This window comes from Crinia signifera, chromosome 3, assembly GCF_055691185.1.
Source record: "Crinia signifera chromosome 3, ASM5569118v1, whole genome shotgun sequence".
Taxonomy (NCBI): Eukaryota; Metazoa; Chordata; class Amphibia; order Anura; family Myobatrachidae; genus Crinia; species Crinia signifera.
Genome location: NC_139219.1, coordinates 115,799,255 through 115,815,555, shown reverse-complemented (window position 1 = coordinate 115,815,555; position 16,301 = coordinate 115,799,255). Strand labels below are relative to the sequence as shown.

At 47.5% G+C, this 16,301-nt stretch overlaps 1 protein-coding gene across 3 annotated transcripts in view; it reads left to right on the top strand.

Moving 5' to 3' along the window:
• The window catches only part of KMO (kynurenine 3-monooxygenase), a 744,737-nt gene that overhangs the window by 704,404 nt on the left and 24,032 nt on the right, over nt 1-16,301 (top strand). For all 3 annotated transcript variants that reach the window (XM_083176397.1, XM_083176396.1, XM_083176395.1), the window contains 2 exons: nt 367-468; nt 13,158-13,217. In XM_083176397.1, the coding sequence (XP_083032523.1) occupies nt 367-468; nt 13,158-13,217 (162 nt within the window). The remainder of the gene's footprint in view (nt 1-366; nt 469-13,157; nt 13,218-16,301) is intronic.

The following is a 16,301-nucleotide window of genomic DNA, read 5'->3' as shown; positions in this document are numbered from 1 at the left end:
GGCGCCGTGAAACTACACAAGTACCCATGCAATTTTAGTGTTATTTCAGTGCTATTTTAATTAATGTATATATACATGAATCATGCTCATGATAATTTTATTTTGATTGTTTATTGATTAATAAATTGTTAAAAATCAACTGTGTTAAATTTCTCCCTCAAATAGCGCAGTTACAAAACCTCATTTTTTATCTTGCATGTATCAGGGACTGACTAGCCCTTAATCTAACTGCTGCTTGATTTGAAAAAGGGCCCTGTGCAGCACCTGGTAATCACCCTAGTGGTATTACACAACTGTATTTTTACTTTAATATTATTACCCTGAAATATTTTTTTTACATTTTCCTATTGCTTTCTTTTATGACAGATGCGGTCTCATGTCAACTCTAAGTGGTTCCTATTTCGAAAATATGTAGACAACTTCCTTAACATACTCATGCCATCTGCTTTCATTCCTCTTTATTCAATGGTAAGATCATTTATTTACTACTGTTATTCACAATACCAAACTCTCATTAACACGACGGACAATATAAAAAAAGAAAATCTTGAACAAATCATTTATCCAAGGGCACAATGTTCAGCCTCGAAACTGCTTCTCTGTAACAACCTTTAATTGTAGTCACTAGAACACTCAGGGGGTAAATCAGACCTGCTCGCTAGACTGCCTTAATTCGGGGCCTAGCCAGGGCCATAACTAGGGGGGAGCTAGGGGGTCAGGCGCTGGTTAAGGTGGGACATTGAGCTGTTCACTAACTCCTCGCCGCTGGCACTGTAAATCACCACTGCTAGAGTCCATGACACCGCCAGGTGTTGTCCTTCACATTGACGTTGAAGCCGCCCACACCCCGCCACAGCCATTGCATCTTCTATATTATTATTATTATTATTATTAACAGTTTCTTATATAGCGCACATATTCCACAGTGCTTTACAGAGAATATTTGACCATTCACATCTGTCCCTGCCACAGTGTACCTTACAATCTATATTCCCTACCACATGTACATGCACACACAGACAATCTAGGGTTAATTTAGTTGGAAGCCAATTGACCTATCAGTATATTTTTGGAATGTGGGAGAAAACCGGAGTACCCGGAGTAAACCCATGCAAGCACAGGGAGAATATACAAATGCCGCACAGTTAGTGCCATGGTGGGAATACAGATGGAGCCCTTCTCATTGAGGCTGGGGCTGGCATTTCAATCGCTAGCCTCCGCCATCTGCAGTCGGAAGGCGGTGTGCGCACACAAGATGCTTGCGTGCCACATTCTGATGGAGCTCCCAGTCTGTCCCCACCACCTCACCACTGGTCCCCGTCGACCGCCGCCACCCCACCACCCCCGCACCACCCTTACCCTGCTTATCCCTAAAGTGGAGACAGGCATGCTTTCCGATCCCTGCCGTCGTGCGTGTTAGATGCTCACGCATCCCAGTCTGATGGAGAGCCAGCAGGGACATTCTGGCGAGTGCTGGAGCTAAATGAGAGGGACTTCATCTGTATATGTGTGGTCCCACTGCTACATTAGGCTTTCTACAGGCTGTGCTGCCAAGCCATTCAGCCGGTGCCTACACTGTGCGTGCACCCTGGCAAATGGTCTATCACGATCCAGTTATTAGAGCAAGTCATCTTACCGTCTAAGTGCCTGCGCATGCTCAGCTTGCGGTACAAGTCCCGATACAGCCGGCATCCTGAGCGCTGTGTGCCTTCATGTCAGTCATCCGTCAGTCCTATCAGCGCTGCTGGGTCTGCGGCTGTGCGGTGCACCGCTCTCCTCACCCGCAGAGACAGTATACTTTGCTCAGAAATTCCCGTGTCTGCCTCCATTGCTCCCGGGCCACAAGCATGGTGTTTACAAACACAGTTTCCTGCCTTAGCCAGACATGGTGGCTTCCATGATGTTGTCAGTCACATGAGTCAACGAGTTGATCTCCCAGGTTACCTGCCAGGCCTATCCAGGCCAAGCCATGGGTATAAGTATTCTGGGAGCTCTCATCTCAATGCTAGTGCTTCATTTGTCATTCTGCTATGCAAGTGTTGTCTGCTGGTATTCTCTCCTTGCTGTAGTGTTCCATCCAATTGCTCCAGTCGCTGTCCATCCGGCCTCACCATCGCCTGTGTCCATCCGGGCTCACCATCGCCTGTGATATCGGGTTCACCATCGCCTGTGTCCAAGCCAGGTTTACAGTCCTCTGTCCATCCAGGCTCCCCTGTGACACCACCTGTGATTCCACCTGCTGCATACCTACCTACCAGCTCCAGCCTAGCTACATCGATGGTCCACAATCAATCCTGACCGGTTATCATCTCCAGCTGTCTCCATCCATTCCATCTGGATTCTACAGCTCATCTCCACTCCAGTATACATCCGATGTTCCACCATCGATCCGTCATCAGTGCAAGTAGTATTGCTTTCTCATCATAGAGACTGTGTTCCCTTACCATCGTTTAAGCATACTGCCTGTACTGATGGTACAGGAATACTGCCTGTACCATCAGTATTCTTCTTCAGAGGTCTTTGTCTCATCGACACTGGTGTGACAGTAACCACTAGCCAGATGGATCCAGCCTCTGGCCAAGCGATGCCACCCAGCCCTGTACAACAACTGGCTGCCCTTTTGGACATGCAAGAAGCGGCGCAGGGTCAAGTGATCTATTGCCTACAAGACTTGTCATCTCGGCTGGATAAGATACAGACCACTCTCAGTGGCCCAGTGTCGCACGCCGCCGTCCGGTATCCCCAGTACCTGGACAGTCGGCGGATGGAGAGCGGGGCCGCGAGGCTAGTGACGCTGCTGCTCGGCAGTGTTCCAAGCCTCGGTCTCAGGCTGAGCGTCGGGGCGTTGCTAGGCAACGTCCCTGACTTCCACCCAGCAGCAGCACTCACACGGCGCGCCTGACGTCACGCAGGCGGCGTCAAGTTTTGAATAAGTAGCCGGCGTCTGCTGGGCACAGACGCCGGTTATAGCGTCTCCATACGCATGCCCGGTCCCTGGCTCATCCCAGCGCTGCCCTGTTTCCTGGATCCCTCCCAGGGGATCTCCGGTCTCCCTGCCTGTCCCAGCTGGATGTCAGTTCCTCAGCGTTTCTCCAGTGACCTGATCAGCTCTGCTGTAGTTTACCTTGGGTCAAGTAAGTGCTCCCTTGGAGCCTGGTTTATTTCTGTGGAGCCGCCGAGCTCCTCTTTCTTATCAGGCTGTGCTCATATTGGTCCAGCTCCCCTGCTGGGGCATTGGACCTGCCCCGCCGTGGGCCTAATTCGGACCATCATTCTTTCTGTCTTTACCCTTGTTCTGGTCCTCGCTTTCCTTTACCTATCTGTCCTAGGCAGGGCCTTCCCTACCTATCCACTCCTGTTTGGGGGTTTTGGGGATTCGCTATCTAGCATTGTATTGTTTTCTTGTGGAGATTCCCCGTCAAGTTCTCCTTGTGTCTGCGACTGGGTCGCATTCCCGTTATTGGCCTGGTGCCGGCAGACAGGGGTTGTCTTTCAGTTAGGCCCGGTAGTTAGTATTTCCTTTTGAGTTACCCCTGACGATCACTTCTCCTTTGTCCATTCATAGACCTAGCTGCATCGGGGTTGGAGCGGGCCTAACTCGCTCCTTCGAACGCGGCGGCCACAGGTGAAGCCTAGTTCCCGCAGGGATTGGTCATCTGCCCGGGTACTCAACAGAGTTAGTATAGGGTTCGCTGTGGCCGTCCTAACCGGCGGTCCCGGCAGTGGGCTCACGCCTGATCTCCCGTTCCCTGTTCCAGGTTACCAACACACTGTGCCTAGCGGCAAGCATAACACCCAGAGCCTGTCAATGTACCGCAGGTTCCAGTCAATCCTCCTGTATTTCCCACAGAAAGTCACCTACATCATCTCCCTCCTGTCTGGAGCAGTGCTAGATTGGGCTTCATCATTGTGGGTAAAATCTGATGCCCTCTTGTCGTCTTACAAGAACTTTGTTGCCGCATTCCGGTGTATCTTCGATGAGCCTAGGCGTGCAACTTTTGCCTCCACTGAACTTCTTCGCCTCAAACAAGGATCCTGCTCCGTTGGACAGTATCTGGTCCAGTTCCAGATCCTTGCTTCTGAGCTCTCCTGGTGCGATGGGGCTTTGTATGCAGCATTCTGGCATGGTTTGTCTGACAGAATTAAAAATGAACTTGCTACCAGAAACTTACCGTCCAAACTAGATGATCTAGTTTCACTATGTGTTAAAGTGGACCTACGCTTTCGTGAAAGGGCTATTGAACGCAGTAAAACTCCTCCTGCTAAAACGCAAGCTTGCTTCTCCAATTCCTCCACCTGCAACTCCAGTGTTACATCCTAAGGAAGAGCCTATGGAGATCAATCGCTTCTGTCTGTCTCCAGGAGAGCGACGACGTAGTTGACAGGTACAAATGTGTCTCTACTGTGCCGCTCCGTCGCATCTGATCTCTGCATGCGTAAAGCGTCAGGAAAACTCCTCCTCCTAGCCCGTCAAGGAGAGGGTAGGCTAGGAGTAATAAAGTCCTCTCCATCAGTAACCGATTGTATTTTACCAGTGTCGTTACAAGTTGGTCAGCATTTCAAGACAGTTTCTGCACTTGATTCCGGTGCCCTGGTAACTTTGTGACTGCTGAACTGGTCCAGAAGTGGGGGTTGCCCACAGAACGTCTGTCCACGGCTGTCTTTTTTACTGCAGTGGATGGCAGTAGGATTCCTGATGCGACAGTCTACTACAGAACTTTACCTCTTTCAGTCAAAGTAGGAGTTCTGCATAAAGAACTTTTGTCTTTTCTTGTCCTACTCAGAGCTACTCATCCACTGGTTCTGGGCCTGCCCTGGCTCCGTCTTCACAATCCTCGAATTGACTGGAAGACTTCTCAAATTCTTTCCTGGGATCCTTCCTGCTCCAGTACCTGTCTCCAAAAGGTACTTCCAGCTCGCAATTCTTCAACAGAGTCTTCAGCTCCACCTCTTTCATACAGAGACTTCTCAGATGTATTCAGCAAATCGGGTGCCGATATCCTGCCTCCTCACAGACCGTGGGACTGTCCAATCGAGCTCATTCCCGGTAAAGAGCCACCTAGAGGTAGGGCATATCCATTATCTCTTCCAGAGACCAGGGCCAGCGCCACCACTAGGCAGCTCTAGGCATTTGCCTAGGGCGCCGGCCACTGGAAGGCGGTAATGAGCTGCAGTAGGAGCAGCAGGAAAGGTCCCACCTGCGCCGAGAGCCCGCTAATCTCCCTCAGGCTCTGACCTGCCGCCCGCCAGCCTACCTCTGACCTGCCGCCCGCCAGCCTACCTCTGACCTGCCGCCCGCCAGCCTACCTCTGACCTGCCACCCACCAGCCTCCCTCTGACCTGATGCCCGCCAGCCTCCCTCTGATCTGCCGCCCGCCAGCCTCCCTCTGACTTGCCGCCCACCAGCTTCCCTCTGACCTGATGCCTGCTATTCAGCTTTTCCGTGCGCACCCCCATACCAGTGCCTCCCGGATCCATATAGCAGACGGCTGGTGCTGCAATAAATCCGGAGGGGAGAGACCAAGAGGTGACTGCCGAACGGGGCACTGCAGGGTAAGGACCAGGGCCGTCTTTCCCATTGGGCACGATGGGCAGCTGCCCAGGGGCCCAATGAATCAAGGGCCCATCCCAATGGGAAAGACGGCATGGTGGCAAGGAGTTGCGAGCAGGGATCCGGGCAGGGATGCGGGGAGCGGGGTAGCGATGGCTGACAGCTTGTACAGTATCGCTATTTGCTGGCAGTGCGGGAAGCGCTGCTGAATATGAAAAAACTGTCCCGATGCTGATTGGAGAGAATTCAGCCAATCAGCATCTGGAAAGTCTTTTCATATTCAGCAGCGCTTCCAGCAATGCCTGCAAATAGCTCTAGAAGCTGTCAGCCACTTCTCCCCACTGCCCAGATGCCAGCTGCCCGCATCCCTGCTTCCCCGCCAGTGGTGTACAATAAGCCAGACCCCGCTGTTGCTTGGGGAAGCGGGGTCTGTGTGGGCGCAGAGAGGACTCAAGTGACCCCGGTACAGCCGCCGGTGCCCACCCCGCACAGCATTACTGGGAGTGCAGGAGGGGTCGGGATGCGGTCATGTGGCAGTAGCTATTACCAATGGCGGGGGCGGGATCTCTCTGAGCCTCCGTGCCCTTACTGTGCAAGCATCAGGGTTGCCGTGCCGCGCAGCCAGCGCGACTATGTATCTCTGGGTACCGTGCTTGGACTCGGGCAGCCACGCTACCAGTGCCTGCTAGTCCTGCCACCAGCTCAACTACCAAGAGTGTCCTCGGGTGACGGGTCCTCCTGAGCCTCCCTCCAGTCCTGCTCTGCTGTCCTGGTCCATCGGCATCATATCCTCCTGGCTCATCCCTCCCTTAACAAGTAAGCAGATGCCAGCTCTGGACCTATATTCATCTTTGTGCATTATGTGTAGATCATGCCTCTCTCTCTCTCTCTGCTTAAACCCCCCTCACACCTCCCTCTCCTTCACCCCTCTCTTTCTGCCTGCCCCCTCTTTCTAATCTCTCTCTCCCTGTCTGACCCCCTTGTTTTCACCCCCCCCCCCTTCTCTCTCTCTCTGACCCTGACCCCACCTTTCTCACCCCTCTCTGCCTCACCCCCTTTCTCTGTGTACCTGATCTCCCCTCTCTCTATGTGCATGACCCCCTCTCTCTCACCCTCTCTTTTGCTCTCTGCCTGACCCCCCCTCTTTCATCCCTATCTATCTCTCTGTGCCTGAACCCCATTCTCTCACCCTCTCTCTGTGTGTGCCTGATCCCTCTCTGCCCAACCCCACTGCCTCTTTCCTCACTGTTTCTGTGCTTTCTATTTTTAGATTTGTTTGTGCTCCTGGAGGGGCCCAAGTAGGAAGTGTGTGCTCCTGGAAGGGCCCACTGCGCTGCTTTGCCCGGGGGCCCATAATGGTGTTAAGATGGCCCCGGCAAGGACAGGGCAGCAGAAGCTAGCCCACGAAAGAGTAGAGCCGGACGCCACCCACACATTATACCTCACCAGCAATGGTCTGAGGTAAGGGGGAAGGAAGCCTGTCAGGAGCACCACAGCCTTTGAATATATATATATATATATATATATATATATATATATATATATATATATCTATATCAAAGAATGGGGGCACTCACCAAAGCATCCAAATAGAAAACTTGTAATCCATAGTTCCCATAATTAGGACCTGATAATGTGAACTATGGATTAAAAGGTCTCTAATTGGATGCTCTGGTGAGTGCCTTCCATCTTTCCTTGTTTATTTGGATATTAGATGTTTATTCAAGCTGTAGTTGATAGGGGGGCCTATAATATATATATATATATATATATATATATATAGTAAAGCACAGACCGGCACTCGTGGTAGTTCTGATGCCGGGTGCCTTCATGCAGGGATCAGATAGAAGGAAGATAATAGGGGCACTCTCGGGCTTAATCAAATAAATACTCTTGATATGAGTTTACTTCAACGTTTCGGTCTTTTTATTGTAAGACCTGATGAAGGTCTTACAATAAAAAGACTGAAACGTTGAAGTAAACTCGTATCAAGAGTATTTATTTGATTAAGACCGAGAGTGCCGCTATTATCTTCCATATATATATATATATATATATATATATATATATATATGGGGGGGTGTTAGGCAGACAGTTTGCCTAGGGCACTGGGGAACCTTGCACCAGCCCTGCCAGAGACCCAAGCCATGGCTGATTACATCAAAGCAAACCTCGCAAAGGATTCATTCGGCCTTCAACTTCCCCTGCTGGTGCAGGATTCTTTTTCGTTATAAAGAAAGATGGAGGTCTGCGTCCTTCATCGATTATAGTAGTCTCAACTAAATCATCGTGAAAAACAGGTATCCTCTACCCCTCATTACAGAGTTGTTTGATCGCGACAGTGGTAAGACCATCTTTACCAAGCTCAACTTGAGAGGCGCATACAACCTCATTGGTAAATGAGAGGGCAATGAGTGGAAGATGGCATTTAACACCAGAGACGGCCATTATGAGTACCTCGTCATGCCCTTTGGGCTCAGCTACACCCCAGCCATATTCCAGCACTACGTCAACGAGATCTTTTGGGACATTCTTTATCGACATGTGGTCGTGTATCTCGATGACATTTTAATTTATGCCAATAATCTCGAGGAACATCTTTATTGTAAGCTGGAGAAATGTGTCTTCGAAGTGAAGTCTATACCCTTCTTGGGGTACATTGTCTCCGGTTCCAGTCTTCAAATGGATCCAGGTAAATTGCAGGCTATCCAAGACTGGCCAATTCCTTCTTCTTTGAAAGGTATTCAATGCTTTCTAGGATTCGCCAATTATTACAGAAAGTTCATTCATAATTTCTCTTCTATTGTGGCACCCATCACTGCTCTAACACGGAAAGGAGCCAATCCAGCAAAATGGCTGGCAGAAGCCATCCAAGCCTTTTATCTGCTGAAACAGAAGTTTATTTCGGCTCCTGTGTTGAAATAACCTGACACCACTTTGCCGTTTATCCTGGAGGTCGATGCCTCTTCCGTGGATGTTGGGGCAGTGCTCTCCCAGAAAGCACCAGATGGACGTCTCCACCCCTGTGGGTACTTCTCATGTAAGTTCATGCCTGCAGAGTGTAATTATGCCATTGGTGACCAAGAACTTCTCGCCATAAAATTGGCATTAGAAGAATGGAGATATCTTTTAGAAGGTGCCGTTCATGAAGTCACAATAATCACAGATCATAAGAATCTTCTGTATCTTAAGTCTGCTCAATGTTTGAATCCCTGTCAAGCCAGATGGGCGCTTTTCTTTTCCAGATTTCGTTTCAAGCTGTCATTCTGTCATGGGACACAAAATCGGAAAGCTGATGCCCTTTCTCGGTCATGGGAGCAAGATTGTAAGTCGAAGTCCATGAATCAACATTTTATAATAGATCCAGTGGCTTTCTCAGCAACAGGAGTAACAAATCTCACGCCCCCTGCTGGTTTTGTAAAACCGGCCTTAAGAAAAAAGCTGCTTAATTGGGCACATTCTTCCAAATTTGCTGGTCATGCAGGCATTCAGAAAACTTACAAGTTTATCACCAGGTCCTACTGGTGGCTGTCCCTCAAACAGGATGTACAGGACTTTGTGTCTTCTTGTGCTAAGTGTGCCCAGCACAAGATCAGTTGTCAGTCTCCTCCTGGGCAATTAATGCCATTGTCAGTGCCACATCGTCCTTGGACGCATCTTTCAATGGACTTTGTAACTGATCTTCCAGAGTCTGACAAATTCAACACTATCTGGGTGATTGTTGACCGGTTCACCAAGATGGCTTGTTCCCCTCACCGGTCTTCCTTCAGCTTCCAAGTTGTCTCAACTATTTATAAAGGAGATATTCAAGCTTCATGGACTGCCACTTGAAATAATTTCCGATAGAGGAGTCCAATTCGTGGCCAAATTCTGGCGAAGCCTGTGCGCACTCCTCCAAGTAAAGCTCAAGTTCTCGACAGCTTATCACCCCCAAACAGATGGCCAAATGGAGAGTGTGAATCAAGACCTTGAGGCCTTCCTGCGCACATATGTATCTTCTTCTCAAGACTACTGGGCACAACTTCTTCCATGGGCAGAGTTCTGCCATAACAACCAATATCACTCTTCTTCAATTGTCACTCCTTTCTTTGCCAATTACAGATTCCATCCTCGAGTTCATGATTTCAGTCTGCAACAGGTGTCTTCAGTGCCAGCCGTTGATGCGACCATCCGGCAGTTCAGCAAAACCATGAAGCTTATTCGTTCATCTCTTCTGAAAGCTTCAAAAAGGTACAAAAAATTTGCCGACAGGAAACGCAGAGCTGTACCAGCCCTCCGACCAGGAGATCGTGAGACTGAGAGTGCCATCAATGAAGGTTGCTCCCCGTTATATTGGTCCATTGCCTGTTGAGCGAGTCGTTAACCCTGTAGCCTACAAGCTTAAATTGCCTCCGTACTTGAAAGTGCCAGCCACATTCCACATCTCGTTATTGAAACCGCTGGTCTTAAATCGCTTTCATTTCAAGCTCCCCAAAGCACCTTAGGTCTGTACTCAACGTGGAACAGAATATGAGGTCAGTAAAATCTTGGACTCTTGCATCCGATATGGTCGACTGCAATATCTGATCGATTGGAAGGGTTATGGCCCTGAGGAACGATCCTAGACCAATGCAGTAGATGTCCATGCTCCAAGACTCATCCGGGCGTTCCACGCCAAATTTCCACGCAAGCCTAAGAGGTGTCCTGGGGCCAGCCCTAAAGGGGGGGTGCTGTCACGATCCGGGTATTAAAGCAAGTCATCTTACCGGCTAAGTGCCTGTGCAGGCTCAGCTTGTGGTACAAGTCCCGATACAGCCGGCATCCTGAGCGCTGTGCGCCTCCATGTCAGTCATCCGTCAGTCCTCACCCGCAGAGACACTATCCTTTGCTCAGCAAGTCCTGTGTCCGCCGCCATTGCTCCCGGCCACAAGCATGGTGTTTACAAACACAGTTTCCCACCTTATCCAGACATGGTGGCTGCCATGATGTTGTCAGTCACATGTCTGGTTCATCCAATCCAGCAATGAGTTGATTTTCCATCTCATTGCTAGTGCTTCATTTGTCATTCTGCTATGCAAGTGTTGTCTGCTGGTATTCTCTCCTTGCTGCAGTGTTTCATCCAGGTGCTCCAGTCGCTGTCCATCCGGGCTCACCATCGCCTGTGTCCATCCGGGCTCACCATCGCCTGTGATATCGGGTTCACCATCGCCTGTGTCCAAGCCAGGTTTACAGTCCTGTGTCCACCCAGGCTCCCCTGTGACACCACCTGTGATTCCATCTGCTGCATACCTACCTACCAGCTCCAGCCTAGCTCCATCGCTGGTCCACCATCGATCCTGACCGGTACTCCGGTTATCATCTCCAGCTGTCTCCATCCATTCCATCTGGATTCCACAGCTCATCTCCACTCCAGTATACATCCGATGTTCCACCATCGATCCGTCATCAGTGCAAGTAGTATTGCTTTCTCATCATAGAGACTGTGTTCCCTTTAAGCATACTGCCTGTACCATATATCAGTATTCTTCTTCAATAAAACCTGTTGTATTTTACCAATCGTCTGCTCTTCTCTGGGTGCACTGTCATGCTCATATGCACAAGGGTCTCCTACAGCCTGCCCGGTTTCAATACTTTGTCTCATCGACTCAGACCCCTGGTGTGACATGGCCATGGCAGTGGAACGACACATACTGTATAGTACAGGCGGAATGTGCAGCACAAGTTGGTGTGCATTGTGTAGCCCAGCCCTCCTGCCACTGCCGCTAAGGCATTGCTGCAGACCATCCCTACTAATATAATAAAACCAGGTGTCAAACCCCCACCCCCCTCAGATCCACTGCAGCCCCTCAGTTGTGCTGATGGTGAGTTTCCCTTGCCCCCTCCATCACCAATGGCATTTATGTGTGTTCTGCAGCTACACTTGTATGTTCTACTGTGTACAGCTGTACTTTCGTATACAATCAGAGGTAATTACTGACCTCTTCTAGACAATAGCTTACACATGCCACACTTTTATTTTTATTTTAAAAAAAATTGTGGGGGGGGGGGGGGCACCAAATTACTGACTTGCCCCAGGCATCAGAAATCCTAGCATCGACCCTGGACTAGCAAGCAGGTTAATGCGCCCCTGCACAAATCCCCTCACTATGCTGCGAGTGGATGTTTATGCTTACATATCCTCTCACAAGCGCTCGCACAGAGGAAAAATCAACTGATGGTTACACGCCCAGGACATCCTTTTAGCTGCACATTGTTGTCTGAATTGGGGGCAGGTGCCAATGACATCAGCCACCCATCCCGAGCAGGCAGGGGAATACCTGCGTTCCCTGGGGCTCACCCAGTGTTTCTATGGATGTTCTTTCCATTTTTGTGGGCACACCCATGAAACCCCAACCCTGGAACGCGCCCCCCCCCGCTGTCAATCACTGTGCCAGCTCCCCGGCGAGTGAAAATCTAGCCAAAGGGGCTCACATTAGCAGACCTCCGCCGTGGACAGAGGTGCCGAATTAGCTGCTCAACGAGCAGGTCTGAATTGGCCCAACAGTGGGGGAAATTTACTATGCTAAATATGGTAGGAATTGGCGTATTCATATTCAGTCATATTCGGGCACATATTCGTATTTTTGTCATTTACTAATGTGAAATAATGTTAGTATTTTGTATTTCAACCTGTCGTATTCGTATTTTTACAAAAATATGACTTAATGCGCCATCAAAGAATATGCCTTGAATTTTACATTACTCCAATGTCATTTTGAAATTTACTATCAAATCGTATTTCAAAATATGAATGTGTACTGGCATATTCTAGTACAAGTTGTAAAAAATATACTCCAAAAAAATATGACTCCATACGAGATCTAAAAAATATGAATTTCAAAAATACAACTCCTTTTTTAAATTATACTCCGGAATACAAATGTGTAAACAAAATACTCCACCGATAAAAGTCGGATTCAGTCATATATAAAATACAAATACAACTGAGACATAGTCAATTTTGCCTTGTGTGAGTCCTTCATGTGTGCATACCATGGTAACAAGCCTCATATCTGCTTTAGCCATGGTTTGTGTCCAACATGTGTTGCATTCTGTGCATACCTGACATCCTTAGAAAATGTAAATAACCCATGCACTGTTAATCTTGTTAATTTTTCTTTGAATTTTGAAAAATAAAAAATAAAACCCACAATGCTACATTGGTGGATAGTTATTAAAAATATAGATATATATTTTCCCAAAGTGGACAGCTCATTAATGACATTCATAGGAAATATTAATTACAAAGGATACCTTCTATTCCACAGCGATATATTATAAAAAAAACCTTGCCACAGAAGCACAAAACATTGAGTGCTCCGTTAAAAATTAAAGCAATACATTATTATAAAATATGTACTTTTTTAAAATGTGCATTGTTTTTAATATGTTTACATACAGTTTGGGGGTGAGATTATAAATGTCTTTCCTTATCAATTGAACTCATATAGCCTTCCCACATAAATACAAACAAAACATTGACATCGCATACAGGGCCTATGCACTCTGATTGTAACCAGTGATTCCACAATATTAAAATTACTAAAACATGTAGAAATAATGACAAAGTAATGTTCTTTTTTTTTAGGTAACCTTTACTAGAATACGATACCATGAGGTCATCCTGCGCTGGAAGTGGCAAAAGAAGGTACATAATTCTAGTGCTATTTTTATGATCTAAAATAATTTATTTAGTTACCATTTCAGTTAATGTTAAGATACACAGGCAACAAGAAACTGTGTGTGTACTGTATAAATGTGTGTTGTGTATTCTTTATTGTAATGAATGTCACACGAATACATTTTTTTGGAGGGGGGGGGTTTGGCACCTTGTTTTGTATTACATTATATTAGTATGGATGGTCTTCAAATATTGATGGTGTTCCATATCTAGTCAATAATTTTGCCATCAATCAGAGATCTGATGGTTTTAATGTAGCAATATTAGAGTGCTAATGGTCATTAAAAAAATCACATTTATTTAAAACACAGGAGTAGACAAATAAAAATCTGATTTCCATTACGCGGTGGCATCCTATGTTGCCGGGCAACCACGGATGCTTCTGTCAGATGCCGTGCCCGGCTGCCTCATCCCCCGGCATCCCTGGTTGCTAAGCAAATGCACTAGGAGACGCTGGCACAGGGGAAGCGAGCAGTCAGGTGCAGCCACTGCTCCTGAACACACTGTGCACACTTCCAGCATGCAACAGTACACCCCCGAGGAGTTACAGAACCCTTATATGCGGGCTTATGAGGAAAGTCCTGAAAGAACTGTGCTTGGGGTATGCAAACCTTTGTCTAAGACCCAGGACCTCTTTTCTGGTCCATAACCCGTCCAATGGACAAGCTAACGGAACGAACCACGGTAGATCTTGGAATCAAGAATCCTTTCTACCAAAAACTCCAGTTGGCCCTGGACATCCACAGGAGGTTTACCCTGAACCACCTTCAGAGTGAATTCACTTGAAAATATCACTAGTTTCAAGAGAGATGAATGAAAGGTATTTGCGATCCTGAGAGATCTGTGTATTTGTTAGCAAAAAGTTACTGGATTAACCTTTTTTATAATGAGATATGGACCAATAAATCTTGGACTGAACTTTGCCGAAGGTTGTCGAAGCCTGATGTTTTGAGTTGACAACCTGACTCTATTGCCCACACTGAAATTACAAGGCCGTCTTATACTGTATGATCAGAAAAGACCTTTTTGCGAAAAGTGGCCTTTTTGATGGCCACATGGACTTCCTTCCAGATGACTCTTAAGCAGGAATTCACAGAGGAGGCAGACACTGGCACCTCCGGACCCAGAGCACTGGCTTTGGGATAAAACCCAAAGAAGAAGGGTGAAACCTTGGTGGACAAATGATAAGCATTGTTATAGGCAAATTCGTCAATGGGCAAAAAATCTACCCAGTCATTTTGTACTTTAGAAACAAAAAAGCCGTTCTGTTTGACCATTTGACTGGGGATGATAAGCAGAGGTCAAACTAAGCTTAATTTTTAAAGAAGAACAAAGGAGTTTCCAAAACGGCGCAATGAACTGAGGCAACCCTTGTAGTCTAAAGATGTGATGAAGAAAAAGTTTTGTCAACACTTGATGGCAGATGGTAGTTGAATCAATTAAACAAAGTGAGCCCTTTTAATGAAATGGTCAATAATGACCCAAATGACCTGAAGGTCCAAGGACATCAGTAGATCAACCGCAAAGTCCATGGCAATGTGGGACCACGGCCTGGCAGGAATGGCCAATGGCAGAAGTTGACTGATAGACAAAGTCTGGGCATGAGAGAACAAACTCCCTGGTGTCTTTAATGATGTTGGGCCACAAGACACTACGAGAGAGGATTTTTAAAGTCTTGTCAACTCCAGGATGACCTGCAATCCTACTATCATGAAACTCTGCCAAAACCTTGCTTCTTAAGAACTGGGGAACAAAAAGGCAGCCAGCAGGCATTTGACTGGAAGCCTGATTCTGTGTTTGGCAGAGGAGCTCCTTCAGGGTCTGAGTGAGACCAGAGTGAAAAATGAAGCAGGAAGAATAGGTACAGCGGGCAGCTTTGGGAAAGTGCATCCCCCCTGTCATTCCTAGAACCTGGTCTGAAGGTAATAAGAAAATTAAAACAGATAAAAAATAGAGCCCAGCTAGTCTGTCGGGCATTCAGGCACTTTGCTGACTCAATATACTGGAGGTTTTTATGGTCGGTAACTACCAAGACCTGATGAATAACACCCTCCAGCCAATTTTTTTATTATTTAATAAGTTTCTTATATAACGCACACATATTACACAGCGCCCCCCCTTGTGGACTCACTGCCCTCGCCACGCAGCGGGCCCGGTGCCTTGCTGCGCTCGGCACACTAATTTATTCACCCTCTATGGGTGTCATGTACACCCATAGAGAGGGAGAAAGTGTCAGGATTTCGGCGGTCGGGATTCCGGCATCAGGATTTTGAACGCCAGCAATCCGACCGTTGGGATTGTAACTGCATCCCGTACATGCACACACATTCATTCTAGGGTTCATTTTGTTAGGAGCCAAATAACCTACCAGTATATTTTTGGATTGTGGTAGGAAACCGGAGTACCCGGAGGAAACCCACGCAAGTACGGGGAGAATATACAAACTCTGCACAGTTAGGGCCATGGAGGGAATCAAACCCATGACCTCAGCACTTTGAGGCAGTAATGCTAAACATTACACCATCCTTACTGCCCCAATGCCTCTATTCCTCGAAGCCTCATTTAATGGCAAGCAACTCCCAGTTGACAACGTAATGTCCAGGAAAATTTCCTGGACATGTAAGCACAGGGGAATAAATACATGGAAATTCTGAGACAACACAGCCCCAGCCCCTGCTTCTGAGGCATCCACCTCTACTGCAAAGGGAAGCCCAGGATCCAGGTGTCTCAATATAGGTGCAGAAACAAAGGCCTGCTTAAGTGCCACAAATGCCTGTTCCATCTGAGGTGACCCTTTTCTAGTTAGAGCCACTATGGGTGCAACCAGGTCAGAAATGGAACGAATAAAGTGTCTATAGTAATTGGAAAATCCCAAAAATCTCTGAATGGCTTTCAGATCAGTGGGCCACACCCAATCCAGTTTTTCAGGTTCCATGCAAAATCCATCTGGCGAGATTATGTATCCTAAAAAAGATCTCGTACTCGCATTTCTCAAGTTTAGCGAAAAGATGGTTTTTGATGAGTTCTGAAGAATCTGACAAACTTGAATGC